We start from the raw sequence: 24,621 nt of genomic DNA on the forward strand, positions 1-24,621 counted from the left end.
AAATTCTCTCAAAGAAACATACCTGAGAAACTACAGTGTCTGTGAACATCACCGAGCAGTCAGGCGTCAGTAGCCGTGAAAAGACACTACTGTTATCATCAACAGAAGTGACATAAAGCACCGCTTTTAGAATACACTTCAGCAGGCTGTTCACTTTATTGTGCACAAATAAAAGCAGGGAATGCCCTGGCACAACACCCATGCGGTATCAGAAATACTGGCAGCAAAGGGACTGCACAGTCATGTTTCCATCTTTCAGACTTTCAGCAAAAAGAACACTGTTTGAATGCAGGCGCTTCTTCCCTTGTTTTCAATGATCTCTGAAAAATTTGAAGTTTTCACTGTGACAAATGATAAATATAGAAAACACAAGTCATAGACCCCTTCCTCATAAAATTTCAAATCATAAGAGGCCCACTAAGGGCACATCTGTGGCTTGATATGAAAAGACTCTTTTCCAAAGGTCATAGCTTTGTAGAAAAGAAAAAAATAAGAAAACTAGTCCCTCCAAGTTAAGGAACCATGAAATAACATTTACTCAGGTTACGGACAGCACGCAATTGACCGGAATTCAATCACTCAGTCACTTGTTAGCGCATGGCAAAAATTTTCGAGCTACCTTGATTAACAAGATATCGGCAATTAAAAATGATGCTCCTCCTCTCCCACAGAAGGGTGACGTATTGGGCCAGTTGGTGCAGGTATGTCATATTCTGAAGTACAGGAACAACACGGACACAGAAAGAGATGGACATGGATGAGCGGTACTTCCAACTGTTCACGGCTCCCAACAAACTTTGCAAGCTTACAAAACCCTACGCTTCGTTCAAACGAAAATGCGGCATTAAACATATGTTCAGTGTGAGGGGGGCACTGTGTATTGCTTCCCGCTCTTTTGTGGCAAAAAGTATGTGGGCCAGACAGGACGCTATCTCAACGACAGGCTGCGTGAGCACAAAAACGTTTTTCCGAAGGTTTCTTAGGCATTCACTGCAGAAAGTGCTTCAACTGTGTTACATTTCTAAATCAGTGCCCAATCATCAGAAGCAGTCGTTAACTCAAGAAATCACAGAAGCAAAAAAAAATAGCATCACTTGGAAGCATCTGCGTCAGTTCACCTTCAATTTCATTAGTAAAAAAAAAAGAGCTAGCCTCCCTTGACATCGCACAGTAATGACACACATGTACTCCTGCTGCTGTTTCGGTATCGCACTGCTATCTCGCACATATATGCATGCTGCTGTCTTCTTAGTGTTTGAGGATACGCATAAAGCACTTGCAGTTTTCACCCAATAAACCAGTTGGAAGTAGCGCTTGTCCGTGTCAGTCTCCTTCTGTGTCCGTGTCGTTCCTGCGCTTCAGAATATGACATTCTCTCCCATACACTCATACATGCCAACGTGCCAGAAAAAAATTAAAACAAAAAAATTGGCAATAGGCCAGGACTGCGCTCCTCATCTAGCCCCATCCTGCCTATGCCACCTGGGCACAGGCTAAGAACATGCAAAGAGGTGTCACCCTAATTGGTTGCGAGCTACAAGAGCAGCAATTTAAAAAAAAAATTATGTGCACAGTTAAACGCGGATGTAACAACCTGTGTACAGAAAATTCTTCGATATTATGAAGTTTCTCAATTCCTCAATGCCGCCCCCATTGAAGCGTGTGTATTTGAGACCTCCATGTAACGAAGGTGTTGCGGCGGTTGACCTTGATAAAACGAACTCGCTACGCCGACTACCTGTTAGCTTGTACTGAGTACAAAATTTGGCAGAAAAGTTTCATGACGATAAAGCGCGAACTGCCATGAGAGGAACAACTACAATCACGATGATCAACCACAGTTGACAAAGCGCGTCATGCTCCGGCACCGTCGGCACATCTCCGCTGCTTTTGCTTTTCAAACGTCATAACGCGTGGCACTAAACAGTTCATGCTCAAAGTGAAAACTAATATGACATAACAAAAAAGACACGGCACGAGCAGCGCGTGTCCACCACCGCCGTGTGGCTGCTCGCATGATTCTGGCGCTGATAGCTCTTGCGCGTCCGGAGCGGTGAGTGACTTTAGCAGTGACACTGGAGCATGCCAGCAATGCAAGGTTCCTGGAACAACAGTGGCAGGCAGACTGAAAGAGGAAAGAAGCATGTGCCTTTGGTCTACCGGCGGCAGCACAACCACACGTGTTTTCCTCCAGCTTGGCTGCAATGCCCCCACTTTTCCACTTTCCACATCCCACTCGTAGTGTAAAGCCTCTATCCTTCAAAAGTACTGCCATTACTAGATCTCGCCCCACCCGCAGTTCCTCTTCACTGCCTCCTGTTGCCCCAGCCTCCTCTGCTACCGCATTCACCAATCCATGTCGCGCGGGACAGCGTGTTGCACTTCTGTGTATTTTTTCTTTCCAGTGCGCTCCGATCGCAAGTTTCGGAACAGTGCGACGAAAGTGCTGCAAGCACAAATGGACTGATCGAGTGCATCAGCGGACCAGATCGAGTCTGTTAGAGACTAGATCTCCATTGTGATGCTGCGCTGCTGTGCTTTTGGTTGCCGCAACCAACAAGGCTTTTTTTGCTTACCACCCAACGCAAAAGAAGCGCAATGCAAAAGAAGAAAAGTTTGGCTGCACAGGATTGGGCGGGCTCACTTCAAGGATGTTGCAGAAAACGTGCAGCTATGTGAAGTGCCATAGTTCTTCATTACCTCTTCTATTGAATCTTGTTTATGCTTGCCTCTAAAAAAGCGTTTGCATGTGTCCATGCTGTGCTATGTTTTAACGTGTTTAAGCTTACCTTTTTCAAACGTGCTGGCTTTGTTTCATAAATGTTTTGTCTTGAGGTGAAAGTGCTCGCATCTGTGGCTGGCTGGTGGCATAAAAGCGACTTTACTCAGGCCATAGCTTCAGCATACACTCCCACATATTGATCTGGTTTATGGTGTTTAACGTTTTTATCGTCAAGAAGTGAAGGCAATATTTATGCTGTTTCATATTAATATCATTCTTTTTATGTATTTTATTCATCATTTGGTTGCCAATGTTGCTTGAAATCCATGATCCGTAATGTGGATTGCAGTCTTAACAAATAAATATAGCAGGATTTTCAATGCAGCGCACTGTTGTCCACATGTTCATTCTTCCTTTCGTCGCGATTTTCCCATGTTTGGTCATGCTTCCCTGTAGATCATGTTTGAATCATTAGTATTCTCTTCTTAGGCTTGGTGATGCCCTCAGCGTTATGTTATTTAATTTCCCGAGTCCTTTGCTGCTCAGGTAGCTATTTTGGCAGTCAAGCTTACTGCTTGCATGGGCAAAAGAGTATGTCCCCCTATCAAAATTTCAGCATCCACTCTGACTTGTGCTTTTAAAAATGGCATGCTTTATTATTAACTAACTTTCCTCAATTTCTCGTCCATCTCGTTTGCGTGGTTTAAGCCCAGCAGAAAAGTTAATGAGGTGTCAGATAGCTGTGGCTTATTTTTCATCGCAGGCCTATTACAGTCAAATCCCGTTACAACGAACACCACATTAACGAACATTTCAGATTAACCAACTTTTAAGAAATCCCACGCCGGCTGCTTATAGTTTCAAATGTAAAAATATTTCACTACTACGAACTTCAGAATAACGAACATTTCAGAATAACGATCGTTATTTAATTTCCATGTCATCTTAACAACACCTCAGTACTACGAACTCATATCCCAAAATTCGAGGATTCTTAGATTTCAGTGTATCCGTCACGGCAGCCGGAGCTCCAAGCTAGCAGACGACGCAGCGCGAAGAGCAGGTGCCTTGCAACTTGCTTCCCGCAAAAACCTGAGATGGCGCGGAAGGAGAAACATGCGGGCGGAGACTTTTTTTTTTCTTCTCCGTTGCGGTACGCATCACGTTTTTCTTGCTTGTTTTTTCAGTTGTTTTCTTGCATACGACATGGACGATGACGTTACGGCAGCACCGGAAGACCGCGACGAGTCCGTGTCGGCCACAGATGCGTTGGACTGCTTGCGAAAACTCCGCATACCGTATAAACGCGTGTAAGGGCCGCACTTTTTTTTCCAGATTCGGGAGCCAATTTTCAGGGTGCGGCCCATACACGCGATTTACAAAAAAAAAAAATTTTTTAAGCAAAAACACAGCAATCAGGGAATGAACAGCATTTATTCTGGTGCACGCTCATCCCAAAAAAGCCGCGCAGCATGTCTGCTGTCAACGCGTAGCCGTTGTTCGCATTTCCATCACTAGCAGAGCAGTTCGGGGAAACTCACACGGCTCGCCTCGGAAAGCGCGTTTTTTGCAGCTTGTGTTTCTCAATGCACCCTTTTGATTGCACGGTCATTGGACGCACTTCTCGGCCATGTCGAGTTCCCTGCCGCCGCACGCACGCTTGCTGCGTTCGAGAGCTAACTCCCAGCCATGTAGCTGATAAGGTGCTTACTCGGCGGCAGCACGCGAAAGCCACAACTACGGCGAACGCGCTAATCCGCCATAAAAGGCTGGAGCTGGCGATACTGATGCTGATTAGATAGCGGGAAGTCGCGAGGGGGGGGGGGCGGGGGGGAGAGAGAGAAAAAATTGACGATGATGATGGCTGCGGCCTCGGGCGCCATCCCTGGACGGTTTTTGGAAGCTCTTGTGCGCGTGCTTGGCCTCCGCGATCAAGCGCTCCGCGATCGAGCGCACCGTTGTTCGCAGCCGGAGCCGATCGCGGAGGCCACGGCGCGTGCATTTAGAAGGCTATTCCCGCCTGGGTCATGGAAAGTTCGGGTGCGGCCCTTACACGGATTTATTTTTTTTTAAACATTGCCTTCGAGAAAACGGGGTGCGGCCCATACACGGGTGCGGCCCTTACACGCGTTTATACGGTATTTATAGCCAAAAGCGGCACAGCGACCGAAGGCGTGCATAAGAATGCGGACGGTCTGGAATCGTTCGTTCTGCAGAGTCTCTGTTGCACCCGTCAGAAGACGATCACGGACTATTTCAAATAAATGTGCCTTGTCCGACGATCACGTGTGCATTGTGTGAGAAACGAGTTCAAGGAGGTACCGTTTCAAAGGTAGGACGTTTGCGTTACTGTAATGCTATTGTTATGGCTAATTTTTGGGCTTTCACTATAACGACCTTTCAGAATAACGAACGTTTTCCCGCGGTCCCCTGAAGTTCGTTGTAACGGGGTTTGACTGTATCACTTTTTCATTTACTACTGCTACTTGCTCTGAGCCACCGTATGTTTCAGACAGCAATGTTTCAAATGCACACTGCACTTCATGGCACTGTGTCGGTTAATGTGGACAAATATTTAGTGCGTGCTTATACACTCATTAAAACAATTTTCTGTTTCTAACTGTCCCAAAATAGTGTTCTAGTTAAAGGGACACTCTTTCCCTGCCCAAGAAAGAATGTAAGCTCACGCAGTATACAGATATAAAATCAGCACTTGAACAAAAGTGTTACTGGTGCTAATGGGGGTAATTTTTTTTTTCAAAACCTCCCTCGCAGATCCACTTAACCATAGTTTTCAAAACGCAGCAAATTTAGACAGAAATTCGCTGAGCGATCACTTGTGAAACAGAGAGGCCCTGTGTGCTGGTGACACACACCACAAGAGCCAAGACCCTTCGCATTCTTTTCCCCCCCAGCTCCTCACCTTCCCCTTGCGCTCCTGGGGCATGCGGTAGCGCTGGACCTTCTCCAGCTCCCGTGCCTGGTCGTGCTCCTTGGCCAGCTGCAGCACTTTCTGCTTGTACTCAAACTCCTTGCGCTCACGCTCTGTCAGCCTGCGTCCATCAGAGCAACAAACAGTATCATCATCATCAGCCTGACTACGCCCACTGCAGGGCAAAGGCCTCTCCCATATGTCTCTCCAATTAACCCTGTCCTTTGCCAGCTGCTACGCTTGCCTTCTCTTGCAATCCACTCCGTTACCCTTAAGGACCAGCGGTTATCTTGCCTTCGCATTACATGCCCTGCCCAGGCCCATTTCTTCCTCTTGATTTCAACTAGGATGTCATTAACCCGCATTTGTTCCCTCACCCACTCCGCCCTCTTCCGATCTCTTAGCGTTAAACCTATCATTTTCCTTTCCATAGCTCGCATGTATTGTCCTCAATGCAACCCTTCACATGAAAGCAGAACACATGCCCTATTTGCTTTAAGTGCCAGCACACGGAAAACAATGCGCCTATGTACAATAGTTTTACGTGGTGAGTACTACTAAACTATAAACCAACCATTCCATGCGTTTTTAACATTCACCAATAAGCCCCCTTGGTGTTCTGCATAATTTTACAATTTTACAAGCACTGGCGCAATGTTCGATGAGGCCCATCTTGGAGAAAAAAAAAACACTTTGAAAAACTACTGAACTGAAATTTTCAGCCTTTCCCCCCAGTCAGCTGCCTCAAAATACTTCTTGAAATTTTCAGTTCTAATCCAAGTTGTCTCATATGTCCAAGAGACTGAGGTACAGAACATGAATCAAAATGAGGTCTTTTTTTAATGAGTCCTTGGTGCAACTGTGTACATCTTTTTCTCTAGAAAACTAGCGGTCGAAACAGCTTGAAAGCGCTGTCATTCAATTCCTAGAGACATCCTCGGTGCAATTTCACCATTTGCATGCATGTGAAACATGCACAGAGCAAAGGGTTAAGTGGAATTCTTTTCTTTAGCCTCCATGTTTCTGCCCCATGATCTCAGAGAACCTGCCAAATGTGCTCTGCCCCATTCATAAATGCCCACCCAAGCCAATTTCTTCTTCTTGATTTCAACCATGACGTCATTAACCCGCGTTTGTTCCCTCACCCACTCTGTCCACTTCCGGTCTCCTAAGCTACACCTATCATTTTCCTTCACATAGCTCGCTGCGTTGTCCTCAATTTAAGTTGGACCCTTTTTGTCAGCCTCCACATTTCTGCCCTATTATAGATGAGTACCGGTAGGATGCAGCTGTTGTATACTTTCCTCGTGAGGCCAAATGCCCCATTCTAATCTTCCCAGTTCTTTCACTCTATTACGAGAGGCATAGTACTGGCTACAGTAACAGCCAAGGTCCACGTGCATGTGCACACCCCATCACAGCATGCACTAACAGCAGGTGGGAAAGTGAAGTGGCCATCCTCAGCACTTTTTCGGTTTGGTTTTTATGGGTTTTACCGTCCCAGAGTGACTCAGGCTATGAGGAACACCGTAGTGGAGGGCTCCGGAAATTTCAACCACCTGGGGTTCTTTAACGTGCGCTCATATCGCACAGCACACGGGCCTCTAGAATTTCTCCTCCAAAGAAATTCTAGCCGCCGCGGCCGGGATCGAACCCGCGTCTTTTGGGTCAGCAGCCGAGCACCATAACCACTGAGCCAATGCGGCGGCTCAGCACCTTTTCGTTACGTCATTTGGAGCTGGCAGCACACTGGCCCATCTCCCATTCGTAGCAACATGCAGCAGACTCCGATGCAGTGCAGACATTCCCACCACTGCACCACTTAATGTAAGGCAGAGGTTCTTAATCTTTTTAGCCGCGGGGAACCCCACATATCTTGGCTTGAATTCCTTCCAGCCCGACATGCATGCAAAATGTTCAAATTCAATTAATCATGATTGGCTGCACAATGGAACAGTCTGCAATGAACAATTACAGTGTGATGAGTCCCACAATAAAGTTGGCAAAAGTAAGGTATGGGTGCATAGTTTTAGGCACTCAGGGAACCCCAAAAAGCACTCCAAGGAACCCAGTCTGAGAACCCCTGATATACAGTGTAATCCCCAGTACCAAGTTTGTCTTTTTGGAAGATAACAAGGTGCCAACTTGCTTTCTTTCAGCTAATCAGCACAAGCTGCTGCATACCTTTTCAACAATCCCTTCAACCATGCATTGTGTAGTACCAACATTGTGCACTGCCTGCTGTGACTTGAAATATTCTTATGCGGAGAATTTTCCCACTGAAGAACACATGCACTACAAATGAAGCCATGTACAGGTGCCCATATAAGTTTTCAGAACATGGAAATCACACAATTTTTTGGCAACATGCACTCAAGAACTTAAAGGCGCACTGAAGAGGATTCTGAACATGTCTTTTTGCCGCGGGAACTCGATCCACACGTTCCTAGCATTCTTAGAAACAGTGACTTATTGCCCTGTGTGGCCGATTTCCTCAATTAAAACGAATTAACGTCCGGCTCCCGCCTTTTTTTTTTAATTCTGCCTCGTACGGTGGGCGGAGTCGACCAACGCGTGGAGCGCCTTTCACCCAGTCCCGTGGAGGCTTTGCTTTCGCTTTATTTTGTTTTTTTAGGTTTCCATGAATAAATAGTTTCATTCGCAGATAATATAGCCGCAAAATAAGCCCGAAGAAATAAAAATACGTGCGGACTATTTGCTACTACGGACTACTACGTATTACTCCGCCGATGGCAGAGCGGCAAGCAGCCACGGGACTGGGTGAAAGGCGCTCCACGCGTTGGACGACTCCGCCCACCGTACAAGGCAGAATTAAAAAAAAAAAGGCGGGAGCCGGACGTTAATTCGATTTAATTGGGGAAATCGGCCACACAGGGCAGTAAATCGCAGTTTCTAAGAAAGCTCGGAACATGCAGATTGAGTTCCCACGGCAAAAAGACAAGTTCAGATTCCTCTTCAGTGCACCTTCAAAGGTGTGGGGGACCCTAACTGCTGGCTCTCGGATGCTGGAAAATGGGGCTTTCGTGAGCGCCTGTACACTGGCCACTACTCTGCCTGCTTATTCTCCAGCAGACTGTTGTGAGCCACTTCTTTACTGAAACTCTTTACCATCTACCAGTTAATCTCGTTACGAAAGTGGCAGGAAGAACGGCTTCACCAATGCAAAGAGCCAAAGTTTGGAGGGCCCCGAATGAAACAGTACACACTTGACATCAGAGAAGAGGAACTGCTCATCGTGGATGTCGGCTTCCAGCTCAACCAGCTTGTCATCTTTCCGCTTCTCCAAATACTTGCGACGTGACTCCACCCGCAGCCGAGGCAGGATCCGCTGCCTGTCTTCCGCCTCCAGTTTCAGCCGCTTGGCAGCCTCTTCAAATGCCTGCGCATGCAAAGGGCTGCCTCAGCACGTGCAGGAATAGCCCTCACTCACTACAAAAGTAAAAGCAGCAGCAACAAAAAAGGAGCCAGAGTAAGACATAAGGACCATGCAAGAGAGACACTGGCTCAAAATAATCCCCATTACTACAAGATGCCATCTGCTATTAAATAACAAGTCACGGACAGAGAGTACCACGCTCTCAGTGATTTGTAACGAAGCATTAAGGCTAATTTGCTGCCCAGTGTACGAGAGCAGGGTTGAAGGAGAACATTCTGTCGCAAGAAAAAAATGCCTTCCCACTCTTGACTGGTGATGTTGTCCATGTCATGAAGCAAAAACTTCAACAGTTGAGTTTTTGATGGAATTCATCATAGTGGAGTCAGTGGGACAAAACTGACTGGCCAGTGTCAATCTTTACAGCCTCTTCCTAAAAGTGCTCCTTACGTGCACAATGACTGGCTGCACAGCGAGACAATGAACAATTGCAGTGTCCTCCTAAAGTAAAGTGGGGGGGATACCCTCCCAGGATCCTTGTTAAGCACTCACTATAGTTATATGTATCATCGAACCTTGCAATAGAGCTCAGAGTGCCTACAAAAGCAGCAAAAAGAAGAACCTCAGCTCAGATCCTGGCCTCTTACTAATGTGACCCCTCCAACGCTGAAAACTCACACTCAATGCTATGCACACGGTGCAGAGTTTATACGCCCGACATATTGGCTCAATGTAGTGCTTTTCATGCTTCTTCGCACGTCCCTCATTTCTCGGACAGAACCATACAAATACTACACAGTCTACTCAGCGCAGAAAAGAGCACCTTGACATCACATCTGTTGCCAATCTTCTTCATGCTGTGAGAAATTTTATGGAGATAAGGAATCACATTCACGCCCTGTCTTGGGGCCGCAAAGCCTTCTTGTTCCTTCCTTTTATCTCCTGCAGAAGACACACTGACGATGACATCGGTGGGATAACCTGCTTGCTCAAGATGCTTAATCTGGTTTTCAAAGCTGCTGTTTGTGAAGTGTGGGCAGCTTTTGCCCAGCACTACTAGAAAACCAGCTACTATTCCACGTTTGATCAGCTCTGAATGTGCGCTTTTGTAGGGAAGATGGCTCTTTTTTTTTTTTTTTTTCTGTATGGATTGTATTTATAGCACGGAATACACCCTGAATTACAAAAGGATTTTCAGGTTCAGGAATTGAATGGAGTTGCCCTGAGGCATTCCTCAGGTAAACCTCAGGCCCTTAGATTCAGCAGTAAACCTTCTTAGACGGATACGTGTGAGCTTGCTGTACAACATACTTGTTGTTTATCGGCATGTTTCGTTCGCTTCGGTTTTCTATGACTCTGCCTTGCTTGGCACCTTGTAACCTGTTGACCGGCCCCTTTAGTACTGTTTTCCTGTCATCGGGTTAATTCTTGACTCTGCTTTTGCTATGATGTGTTGTTATCATGTTCGTTTGTTTCCTACTTCCCTTGCTAACCCCATCAATTTCAAAAAAAGTTTTGCTCTTTGCATTGAGCTGTAGAATTTAGGTACTTTAGTTTGAATCACAGACGTGACTGTCTTCTGTGATCTCTCTCGATGGTACAAGTGCAGCTCATTTCAAAGAAATAAAACAGAAGTTTTACTGTGCACATGTCTAATGTGTTATACCTTTGAAGGAATGAACCAACTTGCCCAAACACTTCAAGCAGTCTTGTCGATGATAACTTATGGATGATAACAAGCATTTGTTATCATGCCAGGTCTGCACTGCACTTGTAGGCTTTTTTTCTTCCTCCTTCTATTCTGCAAGCATCGACCACTAGGTTAACATAGAAGTAGCTTCTTGGCAGTTGCGCACCCAAGTAAGTCAATCAACATGCACAACCGAGCATGCTCGATACCCTCTCCTCAATGTGTACCCACAATCACAACAATTATCAACAGCTGGCCCTGTCAATACAGCATTATGCTGAAATTTTAGTAAAATAGTGCTATAAGCCATATCTTCTAAGCCATAGCATCAGTTTTCATATGCGGTGGATCTTCATGAGCCTAACATTAATTCCTCTTCCATGGTGCAACTGAATGCTTCTTCATATCTGCTGCCAAATTATGTTGTACACCTCTCCTGCACAACGTCTTCACGAAAACACTACTAAAGGACTTCACCCATGGAATTTTTCTCTGTATGCACAAAATCAAGCAATAGTATTTCTATTACAAAATTTGACCTTGGTGACTGGGGTGACTGAAATGATTTTAATAGAAGGTGTTAGCTCGGCTGCTTCAAAGCTATTTTGTCTAGTGTTCACAACACAAATACAAGTACTTGTAAGCTTTTGGAGCACATTACATTCAAGAGTTTTCACTCAGTCTACTGGCACTAAGCTGCTTTCGACTGTGCACGAGTTCTGAGTGTACTTCATGTTTCTGGTCGGACAGACACTCCTCTATGGCCTTCTATACAGTGCTTCATGATAAACTACCGCTTAAATTACAATGCTCTGGAGTACCTTCCAATAAAGGAAGGTAGTCCAAAGCATGGGTAAGTGCATATCTCTCCAAAAGAAATCAGTTTGTGGAATTAAACACTGCTTATCGCATGTGCTCCCTGTTGTCAGGTGTACCACAGAGCAGTACTGAGGACTGGTATTGTTTCTTATCAATGTTAATGAATTAGTGGAGGTGGTCACCAGTGATACACCTATTGGGAGGTATTCTTGCAAATGAAGGACCCTGCAATCAATGGAGGATGGTGTTAAATACAGAGAAAATAGTACTTGTGCGTGTTACAAGAAAGAAGTCAGTCAGTGCTTTCTCACATTCACTCCATAACAGTCCTGTCTCAGAAGTTAATAAGTGGAGGCGTGTGAACAATGAATTTTTTTTTTAATATGAATTGAATACAAATATGAAGAAAAAATGGCTTCCAATATTGAACCAAATATTGAATATCTGTGCAGTATGAAAACAATTTCATAAAATGATAAACAGGCAAATGCTATCGCCCTTATTTTTTTCAAAACAGAGTATAGTCTTTGCAACTGAATTCAACAAAATCCGACCGACTCAGCACCGCAAAGCCTTTCCCATAGGGGCTCCGTGTTGGGCGTCACCACATTACTCGGTGGGCTGTTGTGTGTGCCTCGCTCTTAGCGCAGTGGAAGGGGCGCGGAACCAGTTTTCACAACAGCCCAGAGAGGAGGCGTTTCGACATCCTCCTCGCCCGATGGAAAGGTCTACATGGTCACTGGCGAATATTCTAAAATTTTCAAATATTAGGGAGTTACAATATATTCTGAAATTCTCGGATATCAATTTCTCGAATAAGGATATGAACCGAATATATAACTACAGTAGACTCCCGTTAAGACGAACTCGCTTAAGATGAACCCTTGGTTAAGATGAACAGTGGTGGTCATTTGGTTTCCCATAGAGTCAATGCAAAAAAAATCTGCTTAAGATGTACACTGCACACGTGCTAATTGGTTAAGATGAACTTTCCCGACCAGCCGTGCCCAAGCCATGCAGCTTTACTCGACCATTCAAGCAGTATTTCAGCGGAAGGAAAGAAAAAAAAGCTAAAAAATTGAAAGCTTTTTTGCACCGCCGACAATCCATGCGACACGGGGAGGCACAGAGACCTAACCACGTCTCCGTTGAAAGGGCGATTCTGTGAAAGCAGAACTGTCGCTGCTCCTCCCCTGTGAGGGCACTGAAGGATATCTTGGAAGGTTAAGTGATATGCCTACGCTTGTAGAAAGCAGACGATTTTCTCGACAGACACAAAAAAAAATAACAGACTGAGCAACACTCAACAGTGCCTGATGCACTGCACTAGTAGTGCAATAAATGCTTATGTTGCAATTATTTTTTTCCTAAAAGACTATTTCATTGCTTTGTTCACATATACGAAGTATTTGGACACACACTGCATGCTCGAACATCATTTTAAAAAGCACTCCTAATTAGATGAACTTCTGATAAGATGAACAGTTTTCATGGTCCCTTAGAGTTCGTCTTAAAGGGAGTCTACTGTATTCGATTCGTATTCTAAATTTCGAACTTTGCACACCCCTAATGATAACTGTCCTTGATCATATTCACAGATATCACTTTAAAGCTTTTGTAATGGCTACTCGAAAACAGACTATATTCACACTGCCAGTCAGGTGATAGAGAAATGAGCAGAATATAACCAACCCCTACTTACAGCCTTTACAGATTATGAGAAAGTGTTTGACTCAGTCGAAATCTCGGTAGTCATTACAGAATCAGGGTGTAGATGACCTTATGTGAAAATACTGGAAAATATCTACAACGGCTGCACAGCCACAATAGTCCGTCATTAAGTCACCAATAAAAATCCAATAAGGAAGGTTGTCAGGCAGGGAGACACAATCTCACCAATGTTAATCATCACCTGTTTAAAGGAGGAAATCAAAGGCCTGGATTAGGAAAAGTTGGGAACACGAGTTAAAAGAGAATACCTTAGTAATCTGCGATTCCCTGATGACACTGCCTAACAAGGGATGAACTGCAAAGTATGATAAATGATTTGGGCAGGCAGAGCAGAATGGTGGGTCTAAAAATTAACATGCAGAAAACCAAAGTTACGTTCAACAGTCTCAGAAAGAAGCAGCAGTGTACAATTGGTAGCGAGGCGCTGGAAGTGGTAAGGGAATATGCCTACTATTAGGCAGGTAGTGACTGCAGATTCGGACCACAAGAGTGAAAAGAAGAATAAGAATGGGGTGAAACGCATTAGGCAGGTTGCCTGAGATGACCGAATAACAGTTTGCCAATATCCCTCAAGAGAAAAGTAAACAACAGCTGTATCTTACCAGTGCTCACCTATGGGGCAGAAACATGGAGGCTAATGAAAAGGGTTCAGCTAAAGGACAACGTAGCAAGCTATGGAAAGAAAAATGATAGGTGTAATGTTAAGAGACCGGATGCGGGCAGAGTGGGTGAGAGAACACACGTTCGTTAATGACATCCTAGTTGAAATCAAGAGGAAGAAATGGGCTTTGGCAGGGCATGTAATGGATTCTAAGAGAAGGCAAGCGTAGCAGAAAGTCGGGTGGGTAGATGAGATGAGACGGTTGAGGGGATGAGGTGGCCACAGCTGGCACAGCACAGGGCTAACTGGAGGGATACGGGAGAGGCCCCCTTCCACAAGGATGCAAAACAGGGTGAGCTGGAGTTGTTGCATGCTGGGAAAATAGTGCAAAAGAGACGACGACGAAAGGAAGGGGTCACACACGAGAGGCCCTTATCCTGCAATGGGCACAGTGGGGCTGATGATGGTGACAGTTTAGTAAACAGTAAACGTGAACACATGCGGAGCATCACTTCCATGCTGAAAATAACAACCTGTCCAAGTTACAGGATGACTGATAGCAAAAATTGGGAAAATCAATACACGAAACACAACTAGAGTGTAAATCAGCTGCATTATCTATATTCTTCTCATGTGAAGTGTAATTCACATCTTTGTAAGATGTGCACAATCATCTGAAGACCAGTCAGCTGAACAGAATGTCTTACTGCCAACTGTCAATGTTTTTTTTTATTCACTTCATAGGGATTCCCACCACTCAGGAATCTCCTATAATTGGTTTCCTGGCAGAATCCTCAAAAAGGCACAGAGTCAAGCCCAAGGCAACAATCAAGCAGATCTCACACCCCACGAAGTGAGGCGGCGGCAAATTTAAACAGCATTTAAGAGAAGGTGAGCAGTAAAGAGAATGCCACATGCCCTTTTGTCAGAGCGCTCGACAATGTTGCGTGTCTTGTCTTTGTCCCGATCCCGCAGCCGGGCTGCAAACTCGTCCCGTTCCTTGAGATCCCGCAGCCGTTCATCCTCAGGGTCAGAGTCCCAGCTGGGCTCCTCCTTCACCCTAGTCACAGGTGGCCTGCAGCAGACAACAACAAAAAAGTTATGTCTCCAAACCTTCTTTCATGCAAGAGAGGGATAACTTTTCTTGACAAATCATCACTAAGGGTTGGAAATCTCTTTTTATTTTTTAAAATTTGGAACACTTCTTTCGGCATTCATTTCAGAACATAGTTTTTGGTTGGTTCTCGGTATTACCGTATTTACACGCGTAATTTGTGCGTTTTTTTTTAAGTTAAGGTTTCAAAAAGAGGGTGCGCAAATTAAGCAAAAATTTTCTGAACACGTCCTAAAAAACTCTACTAAGGTCATGATGCACAATACATATTGCCACCTATACGTAGACTCCTATTGTCATACTAAAAATCTCATGCTAATGGCCAGGCATACCTCTCCTCATCGCTGCCATCATCTGCTTTCCGACGAAGGTGCCTCTTTTTCGATGACTTCTGCAAAAAACAACAAAAGAATAATGAGCTCCTCCTTTGACTGCAAAAGGCACCACTTCCAAAGATATCATGATGCCATGTTCAGCACGCTGCATGCCATCAATTAATGTGACACAGTTATGCAAGTGTAAAATAACACTGCACTCTCTTCTGAGAGAAGTCAGTAATGCACAATGGGTTAATGCAGCTAGGAAGAACTGGTCAATACCAAACACAACCGATACTCTTCAATGGACACGTGTTTAATAATACATACAAAAGCCCTGCAAGTAAGGGAGGCTATATTGAGAATGATAACACATGACGATTATGTACTGCTTGAAAAAAACGTGATGCATTCTTTTGCATAACGTTTGGTAGAGCCTTTATGGAGTTACACACGAAAAACCAATCCGTCCAGACGGCCAAATTAAGGTGCATCTATGAAACAGCATTTAAACTTGAAAGTGAAAGACGTAAGATCTAACGTCACATGCACAGCATCTGGTGTGTACCACTGCTCCTGCAACGCCCTTCAGAAGCACCAACAGGCACACTGACAGCAGCCAGTGAAATCATTAAAGTGAAATTTCAGGGCTCACAACTGGCCATTTCTGAAGTTCTCCAATGTGTCAATGGCAATGAAAACACTGCAGGTGAGCCTAGTACCAAACCCAAAGGGGCCCTGCGGCCAAACGGCAGCCGCCAGTAACTATGCTGTATTATTCCCAAGTGGCAACCTTACACAAGTATACGAATACAGTAAAAGCTCGCTGCTTCAAACTTCAAGGAACCGGAAAAAACATTTGAATGACCCCGAACAAAAACTGTCAACAACTACTTGCATCACGGTATATTTATTTATTAAACGACTAGGCAATGGGTGCCTGCTTTTGAGACAAGAAGGACACAGCAATGACTCTTTTTTAACGTTTCCATCAATGCATTACTGCGTGCATACTGCCAGGAGCACTAAAACATCAAAACTGGACGACGAACCGAAGCACATGCACAGAAGCGAAGGAAATGGTGCTGAAGTAGCAAGAAAAAAAGGGAGGGGAGGGGGGGAACCAGCGACGCACCAATCAGCATCTAAAATGTGCTCAGCTGGGTTAGCTTGGTTTTCTGATGGTGGCTGGTTGAGCTGCCATCACCACGGGCTGGCGCAAAGCTCAGAACTGCGAAACCGAAACTAGAGAGTTTTAGCTGAGCGGGTTTACTGTCCGCTCCGCTCGCAGTTCCCAGCGGAGCCACAGCGGAGCGTCGCGCAAGAGTAGAGTTTTAGCGCAGCGTCTTCCCCGTCCGCTCAAGCGTGGCGACTCGTTGCGCCTCCTAGTGGTGGTAACTGGACCTGCCAGAAAATGGTTATAAGTAAGCCTCTCTGATATATGCGTGAATAAATAAATGAGAGCTGTTTACGTTTGCTGTATGATTTCTGGTAACAACAGTGATTTGGTTTTAGCAGTGAAGCTTTCGTATTAGAAAAAAAATTTAAATGTCTGCCACTGCGAGAGCCAAGCCAAGACCACGCAAGTCACCCCTCGCAACGTGCGCGTGTACGCATTTGTAGCGTTGTCTAGCGTGTGCATTCATCCTCTATGCGTGCGAGCGTCGATCGTGATCGAGTTACGTTCGCAAGTTATCCGACACCGCCTGCAATCTGTTCGCCATGCCAAAAAGTATCCGGCAAGACCCGCGCTGGCGGCTGCCATGTTGAATGTTTACGTTTGGTTCGGCTAGCGCGAGCCCAGAAGGCTTTGCGCGAGGCCCGCTTGTCGGCCCGCTCCGGACTCCGCTTGGCTCGCGCGGGAGTGGGGCGGAGGAGCCGTTCCGCTCGCGCGCTCCCGCCTGAGAGCTTCGCGCATGCGCAGTAGCGCTCCCGCTAGCTCGCTGAGCGGAGCGAGCGCACAAACCCGCTCAGCTAAAACTCTCTACTAAGTGGTTGGACTGTTCTTGAACATGGGGCTGTCCATTATTCGTCACGCCTGCCACCAGAGGTGCACGAGTGACTACACGGCATGGAACAAATACTAAGTAGGGCTATTTCGACAACCTCTGGACGCACCTATCATACCTGGATGCGGGCCTCCCTTCGGAAGTCCGTTTGAATTAACCAGTGCAAGATCCGTAGCATCCAGCGCCACAGACTTACATAAGCGTTGGCAAGGACCACAATGGCAGTTAGAACGAAGGCAAGATAACCGACCTACCAACTAAGCTTAATGTTCAACCCTTGACAAGAGCCCTTCAATCATCCTCGTACGTAAACACAACAAAGACAAGCCAAGAATACCCCTCATGTTATATTCAGAACCAAGGTATGAACATAGCGTCAATTTTTCCTGTCTTTTTTTCCCCCATGCTTTTCAAGGTAGCTGAAGTGACCTTCACCACCAGGCTTGGGAGGAGCCATTAGGAGAAGCCAGCTTTTCAACTACCGTGAGGGGACTGTGGAAAGGAGGCAGGGGGGGTCGTTGAGGAAGAGAAGCCACTGAAAGAGTCGAGTGTTGGGAAAGCAAAGAAAGGCAGCACTGGGCAGTGGCTGTCGCGTGGGCTGCGTGCATTCAAGTATCGGAGGATTGCCATTGCTCAGTTGCGGCACGCGCACCTTAAGCATTGCATCTTATATACATTGTCATATCCACTGCTTCTGTATTTTAACGCGCTATCTGCATTTTTTGAGGACGCCCATGGCTATGGTTGGCATGAAATATTTAAGATTGCATAAAAATCTTTATATTTCTTTTTAGAATTCACCCGAGCTCTCAAACTGCTATCTCGCGTTATATTAGTGCAAATAAGATAAAAGCCATTATTTTCATTATACTGTCGTTGCTCTACATGTCTGTAAATCCAATAGCACACTTCAAACTTTCATCCTCTGCCGGCATCGACAATATCAACACTAAAATATTGAACAACAGCAGAGATACATGTTCATCTCTGTTGTGCTTGTTGTTCACTCAGTCACTCCTCACAGGCCATCTCCCCAAAGACTAAAAACACGGGAAGGTAGTTCCAGTCTACAAATCAGGTAACAAGAACTCACCTATAAATTATCGCCCCATCTCTCTAACTAGTGTTCTTTGCAAAATCATGGAAAGTGTCCTCCATACCCATATCATGACATTTCTTGACTCTAACAATTTTTTCCATCCTGCACAGCACAGGTTTTGCCAGGGTTATTCCTGTGAGACCCAACTTGCCACTTAACCCAACTTGCGCAACTTGACCCAACGATCTGCACGTTAACTTTGATTCTCATTTCCAGACTGACATCATACTTTTAGATTTTGCTAAAGCCTTTGATAAAGTACCCATAAACACCTACTGTAAAAACTTTCGCGATTAAAATTGCACCTCGATATTTTGAAGTGGATTGAAGAGTTCTTGAATAATCATTCCCAGTTAGTCTCTGTTAACAATACAAACTGTAATCTGCTGGTTCACATGCAAGCGATCGAGCAATTGAGCGGCACGTCACAGTGAAAATTTCCAACTTGTTGGAACAGCGCCGCTCATCGCCGCGACAACTCAAAACAGGTTTTTGCGGTGCCACAGCAGGATTGGCTAGCCTTTTCGCTTGCATGTGGAACAGGCATTAGAGAGTTTTAGCCCCACTGTATGGCAAACACGGCAACTACGGCAACTATAGCTAGGCAAGCCTGGCAACAGTAGCAACGGTAACGCGTTACCGTATTTGCCATCCGGATGTTCAACTAAGCTAAAACTGTCCATTAGTAACATCACGCATCCCGCAGGGATCTGTGCTCGGCCCACTACGTTAGTAAGTGTTAGAATAGGGGGCCCCAAGATTTGGCGGCTCCCTAGAAGTTTGGGGCGTTGCAGTACGCAGGCGCAGAATGCAAGGTCCACCTTGCGTCATGGGTTAACGTTAGCGGCGAACACTATGTGCCGCGCCCGGTGTGCCCAAACGCCGCGTTACGTTTGGGTAACATAGCGCTGCCTGTCGAAGCAGGCCTCTCGCTTCACCACAGATTCATTGTTCTCGCTAGTCTCATGTTCAAGGCAAATAAAAGGCCCACAAAGATTTCGCTTTGTCTGAATATGCCTGCACCACAAAATTTTAGCCATAAAACAAGCCAAATTTTCAAATTGGTTCCGTGTTTACAGAGCTGCTAGGCTTAGCGATAGCGAGTACACGTCGTTTCATGTCAGAAAGCACTGGAGGTTCAAACCAATGACCTCCACTGTCAAATGGGTCCAAAAAGGGGCCACGAAGAACTGGCATTCCGTTAACGCTCTGTTTTTTTATTTATGCAGTAATTTTTATATGCGCGCATGTCAACAGAAATGAAAATAGTTACATTTGTGAGTTACCATTTTGTGTTCTGGCGCAATGGTAACTCTCGATGGCGCTGCACATGGCAAACAATCTAAAAAAATTTCAAAAGCATTCCTTGTTTGTAGCGTTTGTTTCAGTTATTTTATGTGAATTTAGTGCTGCAGAAAAGTAACCAGAGATATGAAACAAAAACTTTTCGCTTGTTTATTTTTTAGTTTTTAGCATTTCTCTTCTTGACTACAATGATGCTGCAGTCAACGAATCCAAGCCTAGCGTCGCTGTGTAGAGAAAACCCCTATTCTAAGTCTACTGTGCACGTGTCCGTATCGTTGGGGCCCGCAGGACTTGGGGCCCCCTATTCTAAAACTCTCTTTTTTTCTTATATACATTAATTATTTGTCGTCACACGTAATATCAAACATTGGGCTTTTTCTTCAGTCACCTTTTCGTTGCTGTACTGTGTATGTGAGAATAAAACTGACTGATTGATTGATTGACTGATTCATTTAGTGGCCGGCTGACTGACTGATTGAATAATTGATGATTGATTGACATACATATGTTCACTGATGACTGTGCCCTTTATCATGCTATTCCTACTACCACTGACCAACCTCCTCTTCAAAATGATCTAAATACTGTTCAGGACTGGTGAAACGAGTGGCTAATGGAACTTAACTCACGCAAGTATAAATATCACTCCATCCACCGCCGCCATAGTACTCCTATCTTTCCTTATGCAATCTGTGAAGTTCCTATGCAACTAGCACAGTCATTCAAGTATTTAGGCGCAACATTCTCTAGTGATCTTTCTTGGAGTTTGCATGTTACTAACATAATATCCCCAGCGAACAGGACATTGGGGTTCTTAAAACGTCATCTACATCATGCTCCCCAATATGTAAAGTTATTAGCCTACAAATCATTTGTCAGGTCTAAACTAGAATTTGCATTGCTCATTTGGAATCCTCATCAAGCTTATCCTATTAATGCTCTCGAATCTGTTCAAAACCACGCCGCTCGTTTCATTCACACATCGTATTCTTATGACATCAGCGTTACCTCCTTAAAAAGAGCACTGGATTATCACCCTTATAGCTCGTCGTCGCATTGCCAGCCTTCTTAATTTCACAATATTTTTCCATAGCCCTACGCGCATCGCACCTTATTATCTTCACCCTCTTTGCAATTCCACCACACCAGCCATCAGCTACAAATTGTCCATCCACGTACTCGCACTGCCTGCCACCTTTCCAAATTTTTTCCCTCACACAGCTGCAGACTGGAACACGGCCTTCCGAACAACACTGCTATCATCACCTGCTCATCACAGTTCACTGAAAATGTAAATATTTTCTGTTATAGTAAGTATGTTTCTTAATCTTACCACCCCTTATGCAACACCCCTTATTGGGGCCTTTAATGTAATAGAAAAAAAAAAGAAAAAAAAGGGAAATGCATTCCATGAAAAATGCTTAAATCCACGACATTTTACGGATTCACAGGGCCTTAACCACAGCGGTATTAGAGGAGAGCAGTGACAGGAAATGAAGGGAAAATGACCTTCAGTGCTGAACATCGACCACTTGGCTCACAGTAACAGGTCAGAAGGAAAGGTTCCTAACATGGGAATAATTTTCATTTATAATTATTCCCTCATTAGGAATCCATGCCCCACTGGGAATTCCCCTAAATGCACTGGACTAAAGAAGTTATGGACAGATAACAAGCTGTAGCCAGACACAACTTAACTCTGCAGTGAAGCTCCGCCCACAATCAGGACCACCACATGCAATTTCTACATGACAAAAAAAAAGCACGTTGTTGTCAAAGCTTTTCTTGTTGCTTAAACAAGAAACTAATCACAAGACGAAATAATAAGCTAAAAAATTTTAATGTTTCTGGCTTGTATGATGATGCGAAGCATAAAAGGCAATTTTATTTACTGATTGTGAGTGTAACACAAGATGCCATGAACCGTGGCCAACTTTTAAGTCGTATCCTACTACAGCATACGTGTGCTCACGCATAATACAACACACCATTACTTTAGCAACCATGAGTGCACCTGCAATGTGAGCATCTACAAGACCAACCTTGGCTGCACCAGCCGATGCTGTCGAGGGCGCCTCATCATCGCTGTCAGGCAGCAGTGCATACTTGGCGTTCTGCTCGAGCACTTGACGCACGGCCCGCTCATGGGCCCGTGCAGGCTTCTCCCTAAGTTCTTTGTGCGGTACCTGCAAGCATGCAGCATACTTCTCGTCCACCTGCCACAAAGTTAGCAGTAACCCTCCCCGCAATACAACCCCCGAGCAGCTCAGATGAAAACGCTTGGCTGAATGGACGTTTAGAAACAGTTGCTGAAAAAAGAGAATTATTTCTCTCACGTTACCCCCTTTTTCAACAACACTCAGCAATTCATCTCTGCCACCAACCCTTTCATCGTCACCTTTAAACCTTCTCCACTTGGCTACATCACCGGAGGGCCTCCACTGTAGTTTTGCAGTCTTACTCAGCACTGACGCAACCTCTCAGGGTAGCCGAGGCAGTTCACTGCTCAGTAAAAAGTTGCAGGCTTTAGCCAACACACTGATGTGACAAAGAGGAAGTGGCTGCAGTGCAATGCACGCACACGCAGGGGAACGACAGTAGAACTGCTTGCTCTGAGGATGCTTGCTCTTTCCTTGTATCCTACATGATGCAACAGTGCATGAGGTCAACGCCAAGATTTTGAAGAGCATCCAACATGGCAAAACTGACAGCCTTTGATAGCTGCAAGCATATTATTTCTCACGATTAAGGTCTGAAGCCGCAGAAAGTGAAACGCCCCTGAAAAGGCCAAGCAGACATTGTTTCTGGTTAAGCTGAGCACCAAATTACTCGGTGCAAGCTCATGCAGTCCTCCAACCCCATGAAATTGCGAAGAAAGTGCAGAGCACCACATATACAGCTCTGCCCAAGCTGCACGAGGGCCAATGACAGCGGCTACTGTGTGGGTGCACTCTACACAGGAGAGCAAGCCATTACATGCGAACACCAACGAGTTAGGAGGAGAACGTGATTCGAATGATGCTTGCACAGTTCCTAAACGGAAGAACTTGTGGTAATTAGGTCGCAGCCTGGTACTACCAACTAGGCCGCAGCTACAACAGACAATTGACGTCATACTAGGGTGCACATCCGCATTTGGCCTAATTACCCAAATCGATTGACATTTTTTTTTTTTTTCCCTTTAGGTATGCGAACACAGTTGTGCTCCAAGAAGAGCATTAGCACACATGAAGTGGCACATTAACTGCCCCTCCCCAAACATCGAAAATGCAGCAAGAGTCAGCCAAAATTACTTCTGAAATCTGTTTCAGACTCCTCCTTCTTCGTTTCCTATGCAAAGCAACAATACGATTAACGACCGGTAAAGTGAAGCCACATCCGATCGCTCCATTGAACTTCTCTCAAGTCTAAACAAATCTGGCCTATCACGAAGGCAATCAAGGGTAGATACACGAGCCAACAGTGCGTACCTTGTCCCACAATTGCCCCATGAATCGCGCAACATCGTCGTCCACCGAAATGGTGCCCGTTTCACGTATCTTCTCAACGAGGTCCTGCCGAGAGGAGCTCTTCTGGGCCATGTTAACCAGAAACTGGGCAACATAGCGATCGCTCAACCCCAGAATGGAGTGCAGCTGATCGTTGACCCACTCTTCCACGCCAGCCATGGCTGGCGGACACTCAGTCAAGCGATCAGTAGCAGGCCGACTCGCACGTCGCGGTGCGCGGACACACAACGCGACGACCACGGAGCACCACTGCGGAAAATTTCTCTCAGCTGTTACACCTTGATCTTCATTGGTTTACGATGCGATCTTCGCCACAATTACGAAAAACGGGCGTCGTTCAATCAAAAGCTGGCACCATGGCTGGAAACAACAACACACGGGGGAAAACGACAACACGTCGTACGCGCGCCATGCGCCATGTTCCTAGGGATTTAGATTTGGATTTGGATATGTGACTTTCCCTTTGTATCACCCTGTCCTTACGAAAAAAAAAAAAAGGAAACACCTCCGTTAGTGTCCTAGCCTATTTTGTAGGAGACCCTACAGTTTTTTTAGTCTTCGTAAAAATTTTTCTTTACAGCGTCAGTCGACGCTAGGTTGTTTCTACCGCACCGACCATGGCATCTGTGGCAGCCAAGTTGCCATCTAGTGGCCGGCGCGGCGGGAAACAACGGCCTGCTCAAATGACATTCCAACCGAATGTTGAGGATGGCGCGTCAGCATGGAGGAAGGAAAGAACTATGGTCAGGCAGATGTTGGCGGTGTTGGCATGAGTGCACGTGCCTCTCCGCCGCTTCGGCGGCTCTGTGCTTCGTGGACAACTATGCGGGACGGCGATCACGAGACGGCAGAGGAGCATCGGATTTCGCGAGCGCCGAAACGAAGGCAGACGCTGCGTCGCGTATCGTAATATCGATAGCGATGTAATCCAGTTTCTTTATTAAATTTGTAACTGTGTCTTTGTACGGTGACTTACGACTGACATGGCGACGAGGATCATTTGAACGGACCATCAGACGGACCAACAGCAGCCGACAACGTTACCGTAACCCGAGCGAGTGGACGAGGAGCTGCAAGTGCACCAGTATTGGTAACCGGCGGGGAGGACGCTTCGAATCCGAGAAATTCCGCGCCGATACCGGACGAAGCTGGAAGCGGCACAGACAAGTTGCAGGCAACACGACCTCAGGGTACTTTCGGAATGCAAACCCCGCGTGGAGATCCATCCGGAATCGGACTCTCGAGTCCGCCAGACTCACCGCGCACACAAACGAGAACTGTAGAAGCCGGATCCATAAGTGCAACGACGTAGCTCGCTGTGCTCAACACTACATTACAGATGATGGCTCGACTCCTAGAACGACAAATGGGAACATCGT

The 24,621-nt window shown here is 45.6% G+C and overlaps 1 protein-coding gene across 1 annotated transcript in view; it reads right to left on the reverse strand.

Moving 5' to 3' along the window:
* Positions 1-23,679, reverse strand: part of l(2)37Cb (DEAH-box helicase 16 lethal (2) 37Cb) — a 76,396-nt gene extending 52,717 nt beyond the window's left edge. Inside the window, exons 1-6 of the mRNA XM_089584319.1 lie at positions 23,204-23,679; positions 21,776-21,919; positions 15,336-15,394; positions 14,808-14,964; positions 8,882-9,054; positions 5,646-5,775 (exon numbers count right to left, since the gene is read on the reverse strand). Of these exons, the coding sequence (XP_089440445.1) occupies positions 5,646-5,775; positions 8,882-9,054; positions 14,808-14,964; positions 15,336-15,394; positions 21,776-21,919; positions 23,204-23,401 (861 nt within the window). The 5' untranslated portion in view covers positions 23,402-23,679. The remainder of the gene's footprint in view (positions 1-5,645; positions 5,776-8,881; positions 9,055-14,807; positions 14,965-15,335; positions 15,395-21,775; positions 21,920-23,203) is intronic.
* Between the last annotated feature and the right edge of the window lie 942 nt (positions 23,680-24,621).

The sequence above is a fragment of the Amblyomma mixtum genome, chromosome 3, assembly GCF_055824585.1.
Source record: "Amblyomma mixtum isolate Tamu chromosome 3, ASM5582458v1, whole genome shotgun sequence".
In the NCBI taxonomy this organism is placed as follows: Eukaryota; Metazoa; Arthropoda; class Arachnida; order Ixodida; family Ixodidae; genus Amblyomma; species Amblyomma mixtum.